Source organism: Lynx canadensis, chromosome D2, assembly GCF_007474595.2.
Source record: "Lynx canadensis isolate LIC74 chromosome D2, mLynCan4.pri.v2, whole genome shotgun sequence".
NCBI lineage: Eukaryota > Metazoa > Chordata > Mammalia > Carnivora > Felidae > Lynx > Lynx canadensis.
In genome coordinates this window covers 37,822,203-37,844,626 of record NC_044313.2, presented here as the reverse complement: position 1 = coordinate 37,844,626, position 22,424 = coordinate 37,822,203, and the positions used below count along the sequence as shown (strand labels likewise).

The following is a 22,424-nucleotide window of genomic DNA, read 5'->3' as shown; positions in this document are numbered from 1 at the left end:
GGGGAGGTGGCTCCTCCGGGATGGGGAGGCGATCCCATGTCTGCTGTGCGATGCTTTACCTAAGTGCCCATTTCATCCTCCCAGCAAATCTCTGAAGTAGTGCACCCTCTGCCCATTCCACAGGTGGGGAGATTAAGGCTCTGGGAGGTCGAGGATCCTGACAAGCTGCCAGTGGCCGAGCCGGGCTCAGATTCAGGTCCCCTTGACTGCCTTCGTTGCCATCCTGGCCCTGCGGCAATCTAGCTGTGTGAGCTGCGCCAGTTGCTTAGTCTCTCTGTGCCTTGTCCTCTTCTGCCGCAGATGGAGAATAACGGGTTTTGTGAGGCTTGTGAGGATTAATGAGCTGACTTGGTGCTGGCATTAGTGTCCCTGATGGCTCATGTGAGGTAGTCAGAGCATATCGTTTCTTATTATGCTTGCGCTTGCTGTGTGTTCCCCACCGAGACAGGAGCCCAGGTATCCTGGAGGCTCCACTCGGGCCCTTTCCTGAGGAGGGGTGCGGAGGACACACAGGGGTGTGGCCAGTGATCGCGATGCCTGCTGGTGCTGGGATTGGGAGGAGGAGCCCATGGGCAAGAACAGAAGGGACCACGGGGCCAGGTGGGGGTGGCCGGCAGAACTGAGCGGGGGGCTCAGCAGGGGTCGCCCTCATCCCCATTTAATGGCTGGAGAAATTGAGGCTAGGGACACTTGTCCAGGGGCCAGGAGCTGGCCATTGAAGAGTGGGATTCAAACTTGAGGGTGCCCTAAATCCCTGCCCACTCGGCACAGAGCCCAGAACCCCCTCAGTGCCCAGGGCTGGTGGGGGAGGCTCCGCTAGGGACTGAGTGGGGGCAGAGAAGGGGCTCCGAGAGGCCCACGGGCTCAGGGCACAGAGGAGGGGACAGAGGAGGACACGTGGGCAGGACACCTGGTCTTGGAGACCCAGCCCCAGGCAGCGTCTCTGGGTGGGTCCCAGGGCAGGGTAGGCGCTGGGGCCATCCCACGCAGCCCTTGTGGGCCCTGCCTGGAAGGTGCCCCGCGACAGTGACCGCTTCCATTCACAGGCCCAGCCTCTTTAACATGCCTTTATAAAAACTGCTGATTTCAAAACTCAGCCTCTTTGTACTGAAAAACAAAGTTACTTTAACACTGACAAAATAGATGTGCCATTTAGAAAAGTTACCAAATAGTTTACAAATGTGTAGAAGGAAAGTGGAAGTCTCCTCCTTGTCCAGCTCCCTTGCAGTAAACTCTGTAACTAGTGTGGTCATGGACGGCCACATGTTTCTGTGCATTTATGTACACTTATATTGCTGTCATTGAAAAGTGAGCAATATGGGATCTTGTGCAGTTGGGGAGTCCAGTTATGGGGTCCTCAGCCCAGATGATGCAGGAAGGGCCACCACCCCAAGCCGAAGAGATGGGCCCCTCCTGGCTGCTCCTTCCTGTGGCCTTCTGGGCTGTGATGGGCGGGACATGGGTGGGATGCAGTCACTGGAGGACTGAGGCCCCCATGAGGGCAGGGAACCCTGGGGGAGTAACGGTGTGATAATTCCTGGGCTGGCCAGGGTCGGGGGGAAGCACAGTCCAGCGGCTGCCTGGGACACATGGACTGGGCCCTACCCTCCCAGGGCAGGTGACCACCCTGAACTTCTGTCCCTTACCTGTCCATAGTGACAGTGAGTGCTGAGGCTCCCCAGGGTGCAGCTGTGGACTGCTGTCCAGCACAGAGCTCAGCACCCTGGCCTCCTTGGCTTGCTGGTCCGTCTTGGGCAGCAGGGGTTGGTGCTGAGTCCCCAGGCTGGCTCGAGGCAGCCTCCCTAGCACTGGGGTGGGTCTCCCTGCAGGCTGGACACAGGGTGGCCTTGCTTTGTGTGGGATCTGGCACCGGCTGTGAGAGTTAGTGAGAGTTAGTGGAGTATTTGAGCATGCCTGCCCATAGCCCCTCCTGACCAGAGCCCCTGCTGCCCCCGAGGTGGGAGGGGCTGGCGGCTCAGGAAAACGCCGTCTCTGTGACCAAGAATCTTGGGGCCCAACTCACCAAGGTTACCATCGTTGGGTCACCTTTTGAATCCGGAACTGTGTGATCTTAGGGAAGACCCCCCGTAGTGCATGGGCCTCAGGTGAAGGATTGGCACTTAGGTCCCCTTGGGAGCCAGCAATGGCACAGAAGAGCAGCTGAGGGCGTCAGGGTGCCTGGGGAGCCCACTTTTTTTTTTTTTTCATGTTTTGTAGCAAAATTGTGCTTTGAAAATATACTTAAAAATTTTTTAAATTATTTATTTTTAAATTTACATCCAAGTTAGTTAGCCTATAGTGCAACAGTGATTTCAGGTGTAGCTTCCTTAATGCCCCTTACCCATTGAGCCCATCCCGCCTCCCATAACCCCTCCAGGAACCCTCTGTTTGTTCTCCATATTTAAATTTTTTTTTTTCAAAGTTTATTTATTTTTGGGACAGAGAGAGACAGAGCATGAACGGGGGAGGGGCAGAGAGAGAGGGAGACACAGAATCGGAAACAGGCTCCAGGCTCTGAGCCATCAGCCCAGAGCCCGACGCGGGGCTCGAACTCACGACCGGGAGATCGTGACCTGGCTGAAGTCGGACGCTTAACCGACTGCGCCACCCAGGCGCCCCTGTTCTCCATATTTAAGAGTCTCTTATGTTGTGTCCCCCTCCCTGTTTTTATATTATATTATTATATTCCCTTTCCTTATGTTCGTCTGTTTTGTATCTTAGAGTCCTCATGTGAGTGAAGTCATATATTTGTCTTTCTCTAATTTTGCTCTAATACCTTCTAGTTCCATCCACATAGTTGCAGATGACAAGATTTCATTCTTTTTGATTGCCGAGTAATACTCCATTGTGTATATATACCACATCTTCTTCATCCATTCATCCATCGATGGACATTTGGGCTCTCTCCATACTTTGGCTATTGCTGATAGTGCTGCTATAAACATGGAGGTGCACGTGTCCCTTCGAAACAGCACACCTGTATCCCGTGGATAAATGCCTAGTAGTGCAATTGCTGGGTCGTAGGGTAGTTCTATTTTTAGTTTTTTGAGGAACCTCCATACTGTTTTCCAGAGTGGCTGCTCCAGTTTGCATTCCCACCAGCAGGGCAAAAGAGATCCTCTTTCTCCACATCCTCACCAACATCTGCTGTTGCCTGAGTTGTTAATGTTAGCCATTCTGACTGGTGTGAGGTGGTATCTCATTGTGGTTTTGATTGATGATGAGTGATGTTGAGCATTTTTTCATGTGTTGGTTGGCCATCTGGATGTCTTCTTTGGAGAAATGTCTATTCATGTCTTTTGCTGATTTCTTCACTGGATTATTTGTTTTTTGGGTGTTGAGTTTGGTAAGTTCTTTATAGATTTTGGATACTAACCCTTTATCTGGTATATCGTTTGCAAATATCTTCTTCCATTCCATTCATTGCCTTTTAGTTTTGCTGATTGTTTCCTTTGCTGTGCAGAAGCTTTTAATTTTGATGAGGTCCCAATAGTTGATTTTTGCTTTTGTTTCCCTTGCCTCCGGAGACGTGTCGAGTAAGAAGTTGCTGCAGTCAAGGTCAAAGAGGTTTTTGCCTGCTTTCTCCTCTAGGATTTTGATGGCTTCCTGTCTTACATTTAGGTCTTTCATCCATTTTGAATTTATTTTCATGTATGGTGTAAGAAAGTGGTCCAGGTTCATTTTTCTGCATCGCTGTCCAGTTTTCCCAGCACCGTTCGCTGAAGAGACTGTCTTTGTGCCATTGGAGATTCTTTCCTGCTTTGTCAAAGGTTAGTTGGCCATATGTTTGTGGGTCCATTTCTGGGTTCTCTATTCTGTTCCATTGATCTATGTGTCTATTTTTGTGCCAGTACCATACTGTCTTGATGATGACAGCTTTGCAATACAGCTTGAAGTCCGGAATTGTGATGCCTCCAGCTTTGGTTTTCTTTTTCAGATTGCTTTGGCTATTTGGGGGTCTTTTCTGGTTCCATACAAATTTTAGGATTGTTTGTTCTAGCTCTGTGAAGAATGCTGGTGTTATTTTGATAAGGATTGCTGGGGAGCCCACCATTGTCATTCTATCCCACAAATGGTTAATGGGCTGGGTTCTGGCTAGGCAGGAGAGCACGAAAGCAAATGATCAGTCCTGCAGTCAGCAGTCTAGGGATTAACCCAGGGAAGCTTCCTGGAGGTGGTGACACCTTGGCTGCACTTGGGACTCTTAGGATTTCCTCAGTTGAGTTCTTCCCACTATTTCATTATCTGAAAAATGAAGGGTTTACCCAAGTCAGTAGCTCTCTGACTGACTCGGGCAGCCTCAGAAACCCCTCAGACAGCTTGTCAAGGTACAGATCAAGGGCCATCCCTGAGTTTCTGACTTGGCAGGGCCTGAGAATCTGCATTCTAACGTGTTGAGGAGAGTGTTCTGTGAGTCTGAAACCCCATCCTCAAGTGAGGCAGCTGAGCCTGGGGACTACGGACATCTCAACCTCGGGGGCTTTCCTTGAGTTCTTACTCTCCTTACGAAGGATTTTTGTGAGAATTCCAAGGAAACCTTCAGGTGTGTGTGTGGCAGGGAAGCCAGGTCGTTTGGGCCGAGTGCCCCTTTTCTCTCACGTGAAGCACGGCTGATGTGCTGTGGCCTGGAAGTCAGATCTGCTTGTGTAGACACCTCACTGCCCCTCTCATGGCAGTAAAATAATCACGGCTACTGTTTGCTCTGCACAGTGGGGAAACTGAGGCCACAGTGACTCAGAAGCTTGCCCCAGGTTGAGTCAGAAGCAGGCTAGGGCTGGAGCAGCACAGCAGCAGGAGCAAGGTGAGTGCTCAGGGCTGCGGGAGCCCAAGGAGAGTGTGTGCACTTCCCAGGCCCCTAAGCACGAGGAGGTAGCCTCCGCCCCTGGGAGGCAGGGCAGCGTGGTGGCCTGGGGATGGAGGTGCTGGGGTGGTGGTGCCTGCTCACCAGTGCTCTCCCGACGTGGGAGAGGGCGCAGGAAGGCCCTGCTCTACTCCAGCCTAGCCTGCCCTCTAAGTGGGGAGAGGATGAGGCTGGTCAAGCTAGCAGGGCAGGCTACTCTGGCCGGCAGGAGGGAGAGTAGACTCGTGGGCACTAGCTTCGGAGGCCTCAGGCTGGCAAACGCTCCTCACTCTGATCCCCACGCAGCACCTCCCAGGTGCCGCCCCCTGGGCAAGGGGAAACTGAGGCCCAGGAGGGCTGCAGACTCTTGTAGACCTTGTGAGGACTTCCACTAAGAGGCTCTGCTGTGGGGTGAGGTGGGTACCCTCAGCCTCCTGGCCATACCAGGCCAGGCCACTGTGGGACCACTGAGCACCCCCAAGACTGCTGTCTGACATGTGCATCTAATGGGCACTTCACATGTAGCATGTCAAAATGAAGTTCCAGATCTTTCTCCAAACCCCACTCTCTCATCCTTTTCCCGTGCTGATCAATCACTCAGGCCTGAGACATTTTTCGCAGCATTTGGAGTTGACCCTGCTCCCCTCCTCTGCTACCCCCTGACCTGAGCAATCCCTCCCTGGGTTATGGCAAAACCCACCAGTTGGTTTTCCGATCCTTCCTTGCTGGGTCTCCGCCATAGTAGAAATAGTGACATTCACCCTGAGTCAAGTCATTCTTGTGCTCAGAGCTTCCATGCCTCCTGTCTCAGAGGAATAGCACATGGCCCTCTGGCCCACACTGTGCAGGGTCTGGCTTGTTACTCAGACCACTCTCCCGGCTCCTTCCCTCCATACACACTGGCCTCAGGACCTTTGCACCTGCTGTCTCTTATACCTAGAATGTTCCTTTCTTATTCCGGGCAGCTGCATGACTAACACCATCTTACTTGAGGCTGCCGTGACCACCCCAAAATGCTCCAGATCCTTCTCCTATGGGCATTGTTTTTCTCCATAGTTTCTCTTCTTCCACTGGGATGTGACCCAGGAGGCAGGGTTCTGTGTGTCTGGGTTCTAGGAATGAGGCCTGGTATGCGTGGAGCAGGTGTTCAAGAAATATTTCTCAGACACTCAGTGAATGTAGGGCTGCTGAGGAATCTGCCTGCCCATCTGAGCTGCCATTCAATGCCCACCCTTGGGTGGGGTGCCCCTCCTGGCCCTGCTGGGGCTCTCACTGTGCACCTGCCCTCAGCTGCGGGTGACCAGGCCTGTGACGCCTCTTTCTTCTCTCCCAGGAAACTATGCCCCAGACGTCCGTCGTCTTCTCCAGCATACTTGGGCCCAGCTGTAGTGGACAGGTGCCGCCAGGCATGGGGGAGCGAGGAAGTGGGGCCAGCAGCTCCGGGGACCTCGTCTTCCAAGAGGGACGCCTCATCTCTGGGTCCCTAGAGGCTTTGATGGAGCACCTGGTCCCCACAGTGGACTATTACCCGGATGTAAGTGCCTGGGGCCTGGAGATGGGTGGGACTGTTCGGGGTCACCTAGGTTCCAGGGGCAGCTGCTTCGGGGATGGGAAGGGAGGCCCAGACAGAGCTGGACAGAGCAACAGGGGAGAGGCAGGCCATCAGGGAGTCTCAGCCCTACCTCCTGCTCTGCCCTCCTGCCCCTGCAGGGGAGAGGAATCTGCAGCGACGTCCCTGCTGACCCCAGGCAGCTGGGAGATAGCCTTGGTGGCACAAGGAAGCAGATACACAAGGGGTGGAACAGGGGTCAGAGTTCTGAACAGGGTCCTTAGGGAAGAGTCTAAGGAGTAAGACTGGAGCCTTGGGGTCCTGGTGAGGGTCCACCCAGCTGGGAAGTTTGTTTTGTGCATGAAATGCCATGGTCCAGAATAAAGAGGGACAGCCCCGCCATGCCCAGCCAGCATGCAGACCCCACGGCACATGCCTGTGTGGGCAGGACTGGCCTTTCGCTACAATTCGGATCCCCCTCTTCATTTCAAGATGCCACTGGTACGTTCTTAGAACAGGCAGAAAGAGTTCCCTTGTCATGTGTGGCTTCCCTTTTGCCTCTGAGAGGGCACATCTCTTAGCAGCAGTGGTCTTGGGCCTGCCTGCTCCCTTTGGAGGGCCAGGCTGCAACAGTCTCCTTCCAGGTGCCCCCTCCCTCCTGAGGACAGAGCTGTGCTTGCCGGCCTTGGCGTCTGACACAGGCTTGCATGGGAGGTTGGGGAGGAATTGCCCCCATCCACTCTCCAGCTTTTATCCAATGGTGCTGGAGCCAACTCAGTTTTTTGGGTGTTCCTGGCACAAACCCCCCAACACGTCAGGCCTCCTACCTTCCTCCTGGGGCTGTCTACTCCATGCTACTTGAAAACCCTCCCAAAGCTGGGCTGGGGCTGGAATTGGAATTGGTGGTGCAGACACTGCAGCTGAGGGTCAGGTCTCCTGAAGAAGCCTAGGGCAGAGCATCAGCCTCCTAGGGGCTGGCACCTCCAACCCCAGAACTGTTCTGTGGCCTTGTGGGAGGAGCTACTTCTCTTTTAGGTGTGTCCCGAGGGGCCTCCTCAGCTGTTACCCAGTGTTCTCCCCCAGACACTATGCCCTGGGATCACCCCCTGCTTTCCAGGAGAGAGTAAAGGGGTGCAAGTGCAGAGGTAGGGCCGGCAGAGTCCAGCTGGGCATCAGCTTTTCTGCCAAGCTCCTGGTTCCCTCCCTCCCCCCACTGTCCCCCTCTCCTGTGTATGTGGGCAGCTGGGGATGCACACACACACCAGCGAGTCTCTGTGCTCCTCGGAAATGCATAGCTCCTCCCTGGGTTCTCTTCTTGCCTTGGCTAGGAACTCCAAGGTGTGATGCCTGGGTGACATTCATCACACTTCTGAGCCATCTGTTTAGAAGGGGGCCACCACGCAGCTGGGATCCCTGAGCACCCATGCTACACAGCCTGGGGACAGGGCATGGGAAGTCTGTTGGGGGTTGGAGGAACCCCTGCTGTTCCCAGGAGGATCTCCTCAAGTGGCGTCTGGAGGCTGCAGGGGGGCAGTGAAGGCCCGAGGCCTTGAGGCCTGATCTGCAAGGCCTGCGCTTCCCAGCAAACACGGCCCACTTGCTTTGGGCTGGAACAAGGAAGACCTGCCCCTGGGCCCAGGGTGAGGGCAAAGGGTCCCAGGCCCCCCAGCCTGCAGCACCCATGTAGGGGTAGAGTCCCCAGGAGAACTTCAAGCATCTTGCCCCACTCCTAGGTCCAACCTGTCTGCAGGCAGGAGCCAGTGTGAAGGTCTCCCAGGTGCTGACCCATGTCAGACAAAAGGCCTCAGAGAACCCTTGGCCCTGGGCCCTGTTCCCCTGACACCTTTTAGTCCAGGTCATGAGGGCCCTTCAGAAACTGTACCACACAGCCCAGGGACAAGGGCACATGGATGTGGGCCAGAGGGGCCCTGGTACAGCAGGTGGACATAAGGCCCAGAGCTGGTTGTTAGCACAGGGGCTCGTGACAGTCCCTGACGCTGGTGCTGGGTCCAAAATGCCCCACTCTGCCCGCCATTGGCAAGACCATAAGGATCTGGATAAGAAGGCTTGGAGACTGACCCTGGAGGCACTGTGGGCTGGGCAATGGGCTCACAGAGGCTGGGAGAGTCCCACCAACATGCAGGTTTGGGTGTTAGCTCCTGCCGTGGGGTAGGACGGAGGGTAGGGGAGAATCCCAGCAGAGCAAGACTGCAGGGAGCTGAGCTGGTCAGGGGAAGCCTCCAGGAGCTGCAGGGAAGTGGGGTTTGATCTGTGCCTTGCAAGGGAGGCAGGAATTTGGGTGGCAGTGAGAGGAAAAGGAAGGACGTTCAAGGTGGAGTAAACCATGCAGGAGAAGGCATGGCTGCTGGATGGTGCTGTTGGGCCCGGCAGGTGGCTAGACAGGCTGTGACCATAGCTGGAGGGGGCGGCACAGGCCCGACCTCCTCTTCATCCCCTCTCCCTGTCTCTTCTTCAGAGGACATACATCTTTACATTTCTCTTGAGCTCCCGGGTCTTCATCCCCCCTCATGACCTGCTGGCCCGCGTGGGGCAGATCTGCCTGGAGCAGAGGCAGCAGCTGGAGACCGGGTCTGAGAAGGTAAAGGAGCAGATGGGTGCTGCCTGTCTCCGTGCTTCTAGCAGGTCAGGTCTGGCTGAGCCCAGCAGGGGGCCCTCCCTGATGGGGCAGATTGGCTGGTCTCTGGCCTCCTTGGCAGAGCAGCATGGGGTGCATGCGCCTGGGGCATGGCGCCCCATTCGGCATGGGGTGCACACAGAGCCGACTACTCTTCATGGGATGCTGAAAGTAATTGCTCTTGGTGGGCACTCACCACCCCTTTCCAGGAGAGAGCCCCGGCAGACAGCTCTGCCAGCAACCCTGGTCAGTGCCAGGACCCCCCCCCCCCCCCGGTAGAAAAGCCGGCAGTGGGACCTGGGTCACTGACCCCTCCGGGGTGGGGGTCAGGTGGCAGCACTCGCAGGCTGACTCCTGCTCAGAGTGGTTTGCAGTGACTCAAATGGGGCTCTCTGCCCCTGCTGTCTCTTCTTGAGCCTGGCTTTGGCGGGCCGGGGATAGTCAAGAAACCATAGGCTGTCCCTGGGGGCATGTGCTTCAGATGAGACTTTTAGAAGCCCAGGGTCTGGTGCAGAAGACCAGGTGGTCGGTGTGCCATCAGAGAGCTGGCAGAGCCTAGTCTGGGCTGTGGCAGAGCATGTCCCATCCCTGTTTGCTGGTGACTTTCCCCTCTACCTTCCCTCCACCAGGCTAGGCCACCTGCCCCTGCAGGTGTGCAGCCCAGGCCTGTGAACTGAGTCTCCTTGTTGGAGGGGTGCGGGGATGCGCTCCTGGAGTCCCTGGATGCAGGAAGACAGGGACTGAGCACAGCCTGAGGGTTAGGAAAGGCTCCTGAGAGAAGGTGGAAATAGTCCAAGCAGGGTGGCTGGGAGATGAAATTACAGGCTGAAGGTCAGCATGGAGACAGAAGCTTAAGATGAGCCTGGCATGAACCCGCCAGCCTGTGTTCATGGTGACATGCACCGCAGGGCCTCTGAGGGGCTTCAAGGCTCTAGCTCCTGCTGAGTGTGGGGTGTGGTCCTCTGGGAAGTATCAGCAAGGCCTCCTGGATGCTGTCTGCACTGGACTCTGGCCAGGAGGAGTGGCTGCAGAGAGTGAGGGGCCAGCTGGGAGAGGCTCCCCAAGCATGGGAAGCCATCACTAGGGACCAGCTGGGGACATGGCCAGAATCAGGCAGGTTTGGAGGCAGCTCAGCAGGGGTGGGGGCAGATGTTGGGCAAAAAGAAGTGGGGGTGGAGGGTGGGGAGAGGCCTACAGGCAGCTAGAACATCCAGGTTGGGCAGGTATAGGCAGGCAGGGAGCTGGTCAGTGCTGGGGAGCTGTGGTGGGCACAGGAGGGGTTGTGGGCACATGTATGTGTGTGGGACAGTGTGGGGCTGGGCCCCTGAAGACCCCTGGGATACTGCGGCCAAGCATTTGGCACATCCTTCTCAGGCCTTACCGGTGTGTGGACCCAGGGTGACGGCAGGGGGTGCCCAGCCCGTCTTTAAGGATAGGAGGTCCGGAGAGGGATGCCTCTGAGTGTCCTGCAACCCCTTCCCGGCACTTGCCAACCTGTTGCTAACTGAGAGGGGACAGCAAGAATCTCTCATTTAAAAAAAAAAAAATTATTTTTATTTTTGTTTTTGAGAGAGATACAGAGCAAGTGGGGGAGGGATAGAGAGAGAGGAGACAAAGCCCCAAGCAGGCTCCGCGCTGCCAGTACAGAGCCCGATGCGGGGCCTGAACCCACACACTATGAGATCATGACTCGAGCAGAAATCAAGAGTTGGATGCCCAACTGACTGAGTCACCCAGGTGCCCTGAGAGTCTCTGATTTTTAATAATTTTCCTTGGTTTTCATGTTGTTGTCATTTTAAATGGCTAACTTCTAATTACAGCAAAGGAAACTAGTTTTCTATGTCATGGTTATGAGAGGACAAGTTTTTTGAAAATAAATTTAAGTGAAAAAGAATGCTGACGTAAGGGGGAATATGAAACCAAGCAGGTACAACAAAGCCACAGGTAGACAGAGTGGGGATGTCCTTCTCTAGAACCCTCGCCCCAGCATGGGCTGGGAGCAGGTCCCACGAGGGATAATGGGGGTGGGGGTTTGCAGACCTGGGGAGATGGGGAGGCTTGTACCACTGGTCATCTTGTGCCCACTCTGGAGGGTGACTTTACACCCTGCCACCCCAGGCCAAGCTGAAGTCCTTCTCAGCCAAGATTGTGCAGCTGTTAAAGGAGTGGACAGAAGCCTTCCCCTACGACTTCCAGGATGAGAAGGCCATGGCTGAACTGAAGACCATTACCCACCGGGTCACGCAGTGTGATGAGGTGAGGTCTTCCTTAGACCTTGGCAGAACCCCTTGGGTATGTGTCTGGGGAAGGGGGGTCTACTCTCACAGGAGGATAGGTCTTCAGGAACAGCTCTGTATGTGGTCCTCTATGCGGTCACCCTCCCAAGACAACTGCTGGATGGCTCCATTTGTGCCCCTCCCCACAACACTGCTCAGCTGTCCAGCAATGGGCCAGACTTGCCCTTGGCATCTTCTGCATGTGGGAAACCCTGTGTCCCGAGTGACGGGCTGGAATGAGCCCAGGCCCCACCTTTCCTGGGCTTGGGGTGAGTGGAGTGGGGACCTAGTAAGAGGTTTTAAGAGCCTGTCTACATCTCTGGCTCCCAGCTCCCTCCTGGCCTTCTGTGGAGACAGGAAACCTGGCTGGCTGGGCCTCCACAATGAAAGTGCTCTGTGTGCTCAGCAGTTTCTATCTGGCTGGAGGGCTCAGAAAGCCCAGGGAGAGTTCGGGGGGCTGCTCCCACCCAGAGAGCAAAGGTTCCTGGTCCTGGAGGAAGCCCTTCCAGACGCTCTCCTCCCTGCTGTGGGGAGGCCAAAAGTATTTCAGCTGGACAGCATTAGGAAAACCATGGTTTTCAGACCCAGAAGACTACCCCTGGCCCTGCCCTGGCCCTCCGTTCCCATCCCCACAGGACAGCCAGCTGAGCCACCCTCCTCAACGGTACTCAGAGAAGCCCACACTGTGTTCCATTCTACCTTCAAAAGCCCAAACACTCATGGCAGGTTTTAGTAGGGAAGTGCATTCAAAGTCGCGCACATCCCTGGAGAGGAAATGGGTTTCTCTGGAGAGGTGGTGGCCTTGCCGGCCCACACCTGCACCTTTGTTGTCTCCTGACCTCCACAGGAGAATGGCACAGTGAAGAAGGCCATTGCCCAAATGACACAGAGCCTGCTGCTGTCGCTGGCTGCCCGGAGCCAGCTTCAGGAGCTGCGGGACAAGCTTCGCTCACCGGCGATGGACAAAGGGTCTGTCCTCAAGACTAAGCCGCCAGCCACTCAGAAGGACATCCTGGGCGTGTGCTGTGACCCCCTGGTGCTGGCCCAGCAGCTGACTCATATCGAGCTGGTCAGTGCTTCATTGTGCCCTGCCTGGCATGGGGGCGGGGGTGCACTCACCAATGCTGGACCCCCAGCATCTTTCTCAACATAGTGCTGCAGGGCCTCCCCTGCTGGTCAGACTGGGGTGTCAGGTGAAGCTCACTTGTCAGCTCCTGGGTCCCTGGGATCACAGCAACCCCATGTATAGGGGAGGGGCTGGGGTGATGGGGACTGGCCCAGGAGGTGAAAGGCTTAGAGGGGGAGGGCCTGTTCCCCTGCCCTGTCACCTCATCTTGCCTATGCCCTGGGCTGAGAAGGTACCCTGCACCTAGGAGCCACTGCCCCCAAGACTTCCACCTCATCCCATGAAGCCCTGGGAGGGGAGGGTCTTGCAGACCCCTGGGGTGCATTTCAGGGCCTGCCCACAGGCTGGGTGCCCTGATCAAGGAGGGCCTGTAGTGCACCCCTGCAGAAAGGTCTTCACAGCTACTCTAAACATGGCCTATACCCCGAGTGTGGGGCCTGCCAGAGAATGGCAGGTTCATTGCCCCTCCTGTGCTACCTCCTCGCCCATCCTAGGAGAGGGTCAGCAGCATTCACCCTGAGGACCTGATGCAGATCGTCAGCCACATGGACTCTCGGGACAAGCACCGGGTGAGGGGCTGCTGTGTGCTCTGTGGTGGCCTTAGGGTGGGCCTAGCACCTATACCTATGCAGGGTGGGGGCCTTACAACCAAATGTTAGGGGTGTGGCCTGGTGCCTGCCCCAAGGGGTCAGCAGACAGCTATTCAGGGTGCTGCATACTGGAAGGGGGCCACTGTTCCCAGGAGCCTGGGGATGGGGCATCCTGGGAGACCTGGACCTGTCAGCTCCCCACACCCCACCATCACTTTCAGTCTCTTTTGGCCATGGTTCCTGCTCATTTCTGGGGTTAGGGCTGGGGCAGCACCTGCTGGCAGGGTCCTCAGGTTCCCTGTGACCTGTTGTGTTTCTCCCAGTGCCGAGGGGACCTGACCAAGACCTATAGCCTGGAGGCCTATGACAACTGGTTCAACTGCCTTAGCATGCTAGTGGCCACCGAGGTGTGCCGGGTAAGTGCTGCATGGCCCATATGGGTGGGGTGACACTGTCCCTTCTCTGGACCCACAGTGCTTCCTGAGGCTCTGACTTCTACACCCCTGAGATGATAAAACTTTGAAAGTGGAGACAGAAGTCTCCATTGCTGGAGCACCAACATCCCTGTTTCCCCCTACCCTCCAGCCAATCTCACAGTAATTATGAGACACCCATCCATGGAGTGTACCTGGCATGTTCTGTGAGTTTATCTGGGACTCCCTTAGTACTCTCAGACTGCCCTCCTGCCCCTCTGCCCAGTATCGAAAATGCTACAGCTGTGTTTCCTGCCTCTGCAGCCGATGAGCATCGCCCCAGCCCTGGGTCTGACAGCTCTGAGGACCCAGTGTAGCTCCTGTCTAGGCTGCCCTTCAAGGACTGGTTGGGGGGTTACTCCTGTAGGGGGCTCACCCTGAAGCTGTTTGGCTGCTCTCCAGGTGGTGAAGAAGAAGCACCGGACCCGCATGCTAGAGTTCTTTATTGATGTGGCCCGGGAGTGCTTCAACATCGGGAATTTCAACTCCATGATGGCCATCATATGTGAGTGGCCAGGCCCCAGGGGCTTCCTATCCAGCTTCTGCATGGCCTACCTAACCCCACCCTGACTCCACCTGCTGTTCCCTACAGCTGGCATGAACCTCAGTCCTGTGGCGAGGCTGAAGAAAACGTGGTCCAAAGTCAAGACGGCCAAGTTTGACGTCTTGGAGGTAAGCACCTCAGCCATGTCCTACATTGGCCTGAGGAGGGGTGGGCCTCATCCACTCTGCCCCCTTGCTCAGAACCCACTGCCCACAGTGCCATCTGGTGTAGGGCATGTTGAGCTGGCCTGGCTGCTCTAGGAGGTGGGTAGCTGAAGCTCTCCTCGGCCCTTGGAACTTTAGGCAGAACTGGCATTGCCTAAGGCAAGTTCTAGAGAGTGGTTAGGAAAGAGTTTGACAAAAGTGGGTCCCAGGGTGTTGCTGGGGTGTTGGGTGATGCTGACAAAGCAGAGGCTGGCCTTTTCCTGGCTTGAGTTCCTGCGGTCCTGGATCATCCGGGTGGCCCAAGAGTGGGTAGGTTCACCTGCAGCCTTCCCTGAAGTATTTGATCACAGAATCCACTTTCTGCAAATGTGTCCTACAGAGCTTGTCAGTTTTGGGAGGTGTTGGTCCAAGTAGAAGGGCAAAGGAAGGTTTTGAAAGGAAAGAAGTGAGACCCAGGCTCAGCAGGGCAGGGAAGAGGTGTGTGTGAGCTGTGAGACTTCTCTGTAACTTTCCTCATGTTTGGATCCAAACCCGGTACTCAGCCAGGTGCTCACTCCCAGAAAGGAGGCCTCTTCTGGTGACAGTCCAGGGCTGCCCAGCAGAGAAATGCCTTCCCCATCGCTGTTTCCTGCTCTGCGAAGGGGCATTCTGAACAAGTCAGGGGTACAGGGAGAACACAGCCAACCAGGTCCTCCTGTCTGCCCACAGCACCACATGGACCCATCCAGCAACTTCTGCAACTACCGCACTGCCCTGCAGGGGGCCACTCAAAGGTCCCAGATGGCCAACAGCAGCAGAGAGAAGATTGTTATCCCTGTATTCAACCTTTTCGTTAAGGACATTTACTTCCTGCACAAAATCCATACCAATCACTTGCCCAATGGGCATGTTAACTTTAAGGTGAGCTCAGCACCCTTGTGGCCTGAGGGGAGGGGGGCCAGACTGTCCCAACACAGGGCAGAACAGACCTCTCAGCCTTATCCTAGGACAGGTAAAATCTGTGCTACTAGAGCTGAAAAGCAGTGGCCCTTTGCAGAAAGGCCTTTAGGACTGAAAGCTCCAGGGTGGGTTATGTGTGCTGTTTGCGAAGTATAAGGGTGGCCCCAACACTGACCCCACCAGGGAGACAGAGAAGGGGCTACTTCTGGGGGTTTGGGAGTGAGGAAGGCTTTAGGCAAGAAGGTACTTGAGCAGGGAGGCAGCAGAATTCCAGATGGAAACCAAGGGTAGCTGGCCAATGGTGGGAAGGTAGGACAAAGGTTATGGGGGCCTGTGTAAGAATCCATAACTCTTTCCTACCCCTTACCTGTGTGAGGTAAGTACTGGACAGCCCCGTTTCCCCTACAGCTCCCCAGAGAATGAGATCATGACACGTTCAGGTTGGTGGTGCTGTTGGGTATGGCTGGCATACCTGCCTCAGCCTGGAGTCCCCGATGGGGCCCTCTTGGGGGCTTGCACGGGGGAGGCACAGACCCTGCTGCAGCCTCGGGCCTAGGCAAAGTGCAGGACCGAATGGTCTTGGGGACACTTACTGGCTCTGATGCTGCATAAAGTGCTGCCGTGGCCACAAAGTCAGCTGAGCAGGGTCACCGTCCCATCTTGCTGGGGCACAGAATGAAACCGGAACCTACGTCCCCTGCCCGAACCAAGGATTTCAAGCTTAAGGTGACAAATGAACATCCAGTTGGTCTTCTGTGCCTTCAGAAATTTTGGGAAATCTCCAGACAGATCCATGAGTTCATGACATGGACTCAGGTAGAGTGTCCCTTCGAGAAGGACAAGAAGATTCAGAACTACCTGCTCACGGCACCCATCTACAGTGAGGAAGGTGAGGCCCGGCTCCCCAGGGCAGCACACCCACCTCCCTACACTGTACATGTCACCCTGACTCCCCATGTCCAGGGCCTCTCCTCTCATGGGGGTTGCCCTGGGAGGCAGTGAGCCCACAGGGCTGAGTACGTGAGGGTGGGCTGTGGGTAGGTGACAGGATGAGAACAAGGAGAGATGGGGCTCTGGAAACCCCCTGATAGTGTTGCAGAACCAGGAAGCTTCTTAGTCCCCAAGCTGTGAGCTCTAGAACCCCAGGGAGCAGAGACCTGTGGACAGGCCCAGACCAGAAGTCACTGTCCCTTCCCAGGCCCAGTTGTACCCCTAGAAAGGAAGGGACAACTGGTGTGGTAGGCAGACTGCATGTGGACGTGGGTTCTGAGGGGCTTCTTCTCTCAGCTCTCTTCATCGCCTCCTTTGAAAGTGAAGGTCCTGAAAACCACATGGAGAAGGATAGCTGGAAGACTCTCAGGTAGGAGAACCCCCAGGATGGGCCTGTGAGCCCCAGAGACCAGTCCCGTGCCCAAGTCTGCTGGAAGGGAGAGGACTGGGGAGCGTGATGGATCTGCCCTTCTGAAAGGCGGCCAGGGGTGTCTCTACACAGGCTGCCAGTCGGTGGGAGGCTGAGGACTTGGTCTGAGTGTCGCTGACCCTTCCCCTCTTGGCCGGATCTTTGAATCCAGGCCGTCCCCAAATAGCGTGGCCTGCCTTCTGCCTGCCCAGGGGAAGGGCCTGCCAACCACCTGACCATTTCTCTGTGCCCTGCTTACCTTTAGGACGACTCTCCTTAACAGAGCCTGAAGGCACGGATGCAGCCTGCAGACGCTGGACGAAGCACACACATGCACTGAGTTTTAATCTTGATTGATAAGGGTTGAGATGAGGAGGCCTCACTGGTTGGGGTCCATTTTGTATATAACTTTTATGAAAAAAAAAAAAAGTAATTATTTCATGCATCAACCTTTGGCACTTACAAAAGTTTTTTTGTTTGTTTATTTTAAATAACAGGGCAGGGCCCTGCTTCGGGGAGGGTGGGGAAAGAGTATCATGGGAGATGGCATCCATGATAACATCTTATTCTAATGAAATGTAGATTTTATTTTCTACTTTTGATTATTAACATCTTACGAAAAATATTAAAAAAAAAAAAAAACCCAACCAAAACCAATGTGAGCCCTGCCTGCTTGGACGCCCTTCCAGCCAGTGTCTCTGATGTCGGGGTTAGTGCCTTAGAGAGTACTGGAGGGCCGGTCTCCCACTCTATTCTTTTAGCCCTCAGCCAGCCAGTGCCAGGGAAATGCCAGGAAAGCTCTGCCCTGGGCCACAAAGTACCTGCCCTCAAAACCTAGGCCAGAGAGGTTCTAGCAAGAAGGGCTTGGCTGGCCAGGGGGCCTCATTTGCATACTTCTAGAAGCAAACCCTGAGTACAGGCTTTCCAAAGTTTACATTTTCATTTTCCTTTATCAGGGATTTAGGGGGTCGGGGAGGGGCAGGGGGATACCTGGCAGCATATTTCCATTGGAATATGTCTGGCAAATTGTTCTTCAACTACATTTTAGGAAAAGAGAAAATCTAAAATAAATGTAAGGGGGGAGGGTGTGGTGGAATTGTCTGTTTCCCAGGCTATAACGGAAAGGTACACTGAGCTGTAATGAAGACAGTACAAAGTAGACTTGAGGATAGGGACATTTAAAGCAGTTCCTGAAACTCCAGTACAAAATGAAAAGAAGCAACTTACAAAGCGGTATTCTAGCAGACTGCCTCCTCCTTCCCTCTGGGTGGGGGGCTCCCCTAAGGGAATCTGAAACAGAATATTAGCCAGACCAGACTGCTGGAGCCCACTCACAGAAAACTACCCAGCATTTGGAGGTATTTCCATACCCAAACTTGAGTACACTCCATTTTCTTCTTTCTGGCTGTGGGAGGGCAAGTCCTGATCCCTCAAAAGCCAGAGGTGGGCCATCTGCTCTCTCTCTCCCTCACAGCAGGGCTTTCATTCTGCACAAGCAGATTCAGAACTACTCACCCTTGTTTCTCTCCGTATGCCTGGCTTCCCAGGAGCCTGCAGCCGAGATGCCCAAGTGAGGATGGGTCAGTTAGTTGCTAATTCCCAAAGCTCCTAGGAGAGCCTGGAGATGTGGAGGTGAGGCCTCAGGAAGGGGTGGCTCCCCAATCCGATATGGACGTCGCCCTCAGCCCTGGGTGGAACAAGATTATTTACACTGTATTGTCACAGTGTTTTTGCACTTTTCAGATGTTCTAGATAGTACATATTGTATCTTGGTAGTACATATTGCTTTGTTTATGTATTTGAGATACAGAAAGGCTAAAAACTTGAGAATATATATTTGGAATACAACGTTAGAACACTTTGTCTTGCGAGTTAAGGAGCTTTCATGTCAGTGTGCACTCCACGGGGTCATCAGTCCTAGTACCTACCTGATACAGTGTCTATGTTTGCTACTTTATTTTCCCAATTTGATACACACCTTACGATGTTTTGGTATTTTGAGATGAACTCTGAGTACAAAGCTGTACCGTAACACAGGATGTCAGTTGGTGTGACTGGACGTACTTGCATCAATAAAAGAACATGTTGCTCCCCTTGCATGCCTGCTCTCTGCGTGTAGCTGGTGAGGCCTGATGGCTGCTGACAAAGAGGTGTGAGGATGTCTAGGTCCTATACGGCCCTTCAAAGAAGGAGCAAGGGTCCCCCACCTACACAACACATTCCGACAAAGGGCTTCAAATAAATAATGCAAAACAAGACCAAGTTGTAGAAGAGTTGTGTTCTGGTCCTGCTTTCCTCAAGGTAAGATCCAAAACTGTATCACTAGTTGATTGTATCACATGGTCCTAGAAGTTTGGGAAACTTAACCCATATAAGACTGTAAATGCTCCTTTACTACAGGACTAGTCAGAACTGTCAGTGGGCTCTGTGGGGCTCTGCTGGGGCAAGGGAAATTGGGGGTGCCTGCTGACATCTTTCTGTAGAACAGTTTGCAGAATGCAGTTCTAGATGGGGGCTCTTTCTGTTGTGAAGAGTCATGTTCAAGACTACTAAAGAAAAGGGATTTGTTGAAAGGCACATGAGAGTTTGTGGAATTGAAAGAAAAGCATTGAGACACCGGAATAGAAGCCAAACTCCCACCTGTCCCTCTCCAGCCTATGCCACTGCCACTCTGTCAACAATGCCCAGGCTGGACGAGATCTGCTCTACAGTTCACTGAACCTTACCGTGTTCCCTCAGAGCTAACTCGGGCTCATTTTTCAACGTGTACAGTGTCTGTCATCTGCCCAACAGAAACTTTTCTGTGATGGGCGTGCTCTCTATCTGCATTGCTGCTAGTTACATCTGTGCACTGAGATGTGGCCAATACAACTGAGGAATGGAATTTCTAATTTGAGGTGTAAATAGCTAGTGGCCACTGTACTGGACAGAACGCTAGGTCTGTGGGGCTTTGTCACCTGCTGTCCTTCCAGTGGCCTGTGGACAGCACACAATAGGTGCTTAGGTGTTCGTAGAGCAATGAGGACACCTATGAGGATGCACAAGTGAGTTTTGGGTAAATGACACTTTTTCAGTCTTTATGATTCAATGGACTTCTTAATTTCCAGGTAAAGTCATTTTTGAAAGTTTCTACCTACCTCAGCTGAAGAAGGGGCAGCACATCCTTCAGTGTGTGCCTTGGCTGTGGAGCTTGAGCTGGAAGTGCATGGCGAGCTCTCTTGGCTAGCTGTGGTGCTCCTGCACCCACAGGGTAGTCCCTCTAGGGCATGCTTCTCAAGGTGTGGCTCTTTGACGGCAGCATTAGCAGCACTGGGCACTTGCTCAGACCGATCTCAGAGTCCCTCTGCAGGCTCGCTAAAGGGGAAAACGGGGTTGGGGAGTCCAGAGTGTTTGGGAAGCTCCTCTGCTGATCCTCACAGCCCACTTGTCCCAGGTGCACTCTGCTTTGCACACATCAAACCTCCACGTCACTAGTCCTTTAATGTACTATGGTCCTGTGCTCGCACACATTCTTACAGAGTCCCCTTACAGCTTCTCTGGTGAGTGGTGCTCTGTGCTCCTCCGGGCCCCATCTGTTTTCTCACCTGATACCATTGGCATCTGTCTTGCCCACCAGTCTTGGCTTTCTGAGTAGGAGCCACTTGTGTAGCTGTGTGGCCAGCGATCAGCAAGGTGTGCAGCTCCTACCACCACCATATGATGACTGAATGCTGCCTTTCACTTCACACACACATTTGAAGAACAAATCTATGTTACAGCATCATGTGACAGGAAATAAGCTAAGGATCTCTCCTAAGGCCATAGAGACTTCTGTGACAAAACTAAGATTATTTGTGAAATATATACCCATTACACCTATATATAAAAATAATGTCCTGTTCCCCAGGGAGGCAAGACAGGATAAGCATAAGAGCAAGGAATCAAAAGTTAAACTATTAGGATTCGAATCCTAGTTTCCAGTTCTCAGCAGGGTATACTTGGAAAAGTTGTTTGTCTTTTAAAGCTTCTATTTTCTTAAGATTGAGATGAAATTACAATACTCTCTGTCTCATGGGGTTGTTGTAATGTTACACGGCAGAAAGTGCAGTGCCTGGTTCATTAGAAGCAGTCAGTGTTAGCTGGGTACTTGCAGTGGCACCCCTGATGAAACTGAACCCCACTTCTCCCACAGAGCAGAATCTCCTGGGAAAAGTGAAACAAGAATTATAAGTGACCTTCTCAAAGGGACAACTGATGTTCTGGTTAATATATTCTAACATTACTGAAAAGTCACTTGTGTTAAATTTAATCAGTATATACATATATGAGGAAAAATCCCACAAATTGGGGATTCTGAACTACTTTCTAAATGAAAAACCTATTACCCACATACAGGCTAGTGACCTTAGATCATACCAACACGATTTCTGTTTTTATTCCCAGAAAGGAAGTCATGATAATGTGAGGAAGGTGAAGGGCTACCAACCCCTCTCCCCTAAATATCTATCTTAACATACCCCAAACTCTTATGTATGGATCTTAAGCAACAATGTTGAGGAAACAGTGTTGTCAAGTATATAAGAAAACGTGGGATTTAAAAAATTCATTTTCATTTCTTAAAGAGAATTTGGCTCTTCTCCAAATTTGGTCATAATTCTGAAGAAATTACGAGAGTGTAAAATTGGAAAATATGAAACAAGAGACATAAAGGGCACGGAGAACACAACAATAGGTCTAACATGTTATTGGAGCTTTTGAAAGAATGAGGTAAAGACAATGAAATATAATAGCTGAATATCTTTCAGAACTGATAAAAGACAATAATAATCCAAGGGGCCCAAAGAATCTCAAGCAGGATCAGAAAAAAAACAAAAACAAAAAACCCCCAAAACTCTACAAACACACTATCATAGTGATACAGAACAAAGAGGAGATCCTGAAGGCAGCCAGGAAAAAAAAGTTGATTACTTTCAAAGGAGTATCAACCTTAAGCTGATAACTTACTTATGAGGGAAATAACTGAAGCCAGAAGACAGCAGAATAACATCAATGTGCTAAAAAAAATTCCCAACCTAGAATTCTATACTCTTCAAAAAATATTTTTTAAATGAGATAAAGATATTTATGAACCAAAATGGAGTTTGCTATCAGCAGACCTTCACTGAAATTCTAAAGATTGACTCTTGACTCCCACACTATATACATAAATTATTTCTAGATGCATCATAGATCTAAGTATGAATGGCGCAACAAAGATGAGAAGGGAAGTTATAAGCAATCTTAATAAAGCACCTAAAAGAAAACAGGAAAATTTCTTCTTTACTTTGGAGCAGGCAAAGGTTTCTTAAATTGGATACCAAAATCACTGGCTATAAAAGAAAGAAAAATGATAAAATGGACATTAAAATTAACAGCTTTTGTTTACTAACAGATAGCATTAAGAGAACGAAAACAGTCCCCTGCCTCGGGGAAGGTATTTGCAATACATAACCTGACAAAAGACTTGATCCAGAATACAGAAGTAACTCCTACCAATCAATTTAAAAAAAAAAAAAAAAAAGCAATTTAAAAACAGGTAAAAAATTTTACTAGGCATTTTAGAAAAGAAGATCTTCAAGTGGCCAATAAGCACATGAAAAGATATCATCTCCCTAGTAATAAACTAATAAAACCAAAATGAGAGAACTGTACATACTCAATAGAGATTAAAGGGTCTAAATTGAAAACATTGAAAATACTATGTTGGGACAATGTGACACAACTGGATTCCTCACACGTGGCTGGCAAGAGTGAGTTATTTGAAAGGACTGAAAAAATTGGCCAGCCTCTGGCAAGGTTAATCAAGGAAAAACAAAAGGCACAAATAATATCTGGAATGAAAGAAGAGTTATCACTATAGATCCTGTACAT

The 22,424-nt window shown here is 52.4% G+C and overlaps 1 protein-coding gene and 1 long non-coding RNA gene across 4 annotated transcripts in view; one reads left to right on the top strand and one right to left on the bottom strand.

The window, feature by feature from the left end:
* RASGEF1A (RasGEF domain family member 1A) overlaps positions 1–16,964 on the top strand; it is a 34,312-nt gene extending 17,348 nt beyond the window's left edge. For 2 of the 3 annotated variants that reach the window (XM_030334748.1, XM_030334745.1), the window contains exons 2-11: positions 6,174–6,374; positions 8,866–8,988; positions 11,143–11,280; positions 12,148–12,369; positions 12,921–12,995; positions 13,340–13,432; positions 13,892–13,994; positions 14,082–14,161; positions 14,906–15,097; positions 15,902–16,161. In XM_030334748.1, coding sequence (XP_030190608.1) covers positions 6,180–6,374; positions 8,866–8,988; positions 11,143–11,280; positions 12,148–12,369; positions 12,921–12,995; positions 13,340–13,432; positions 13,892–13,994; positions 14,082–14,161; positions 14,906–15,097; positions 15,902–16,138 — 1,458 coding nt within the window. In that variant the 5' untranslated portion in view covers positions 6,174–6,179 and the 3' untranslated portion in view covers positions 16,139–16,161. Of the gene's footprint in view, positions 1–6,173; positions 6,375–8,865; positions 8,989–11,142; positions 11,281–12,147; positions 12,370–12,920; positions 12,996–13,339; positions 13,433–13,891; positions 13,995–14,081; positions 14,162–14,905; positions 15,098–15,901; positions 16,162–16,423; positions 16,497–16,800 lie in introns of those variants that run through there. The other variant, XM_030334747.1, reaches the window with a different exon arrangement.
* LOC115527249 lies at positions 13,915–19,665 on the bottom strand. The gene is made up of 4 exons (XR_003972872.1): positions 18,051–19,665; positions 17,763–17,825; positions 16,795–16,943; positions 13,915–16,456 (listed from the first exon to the last, which is right to left on the bottom strand). It is a non-coding gene; the product is annotated as an uncharacterized LOC115527249 (long non-coding RNA).
* Positions 19,666–22,424: the final 2,759 nt, after the last annotated feature.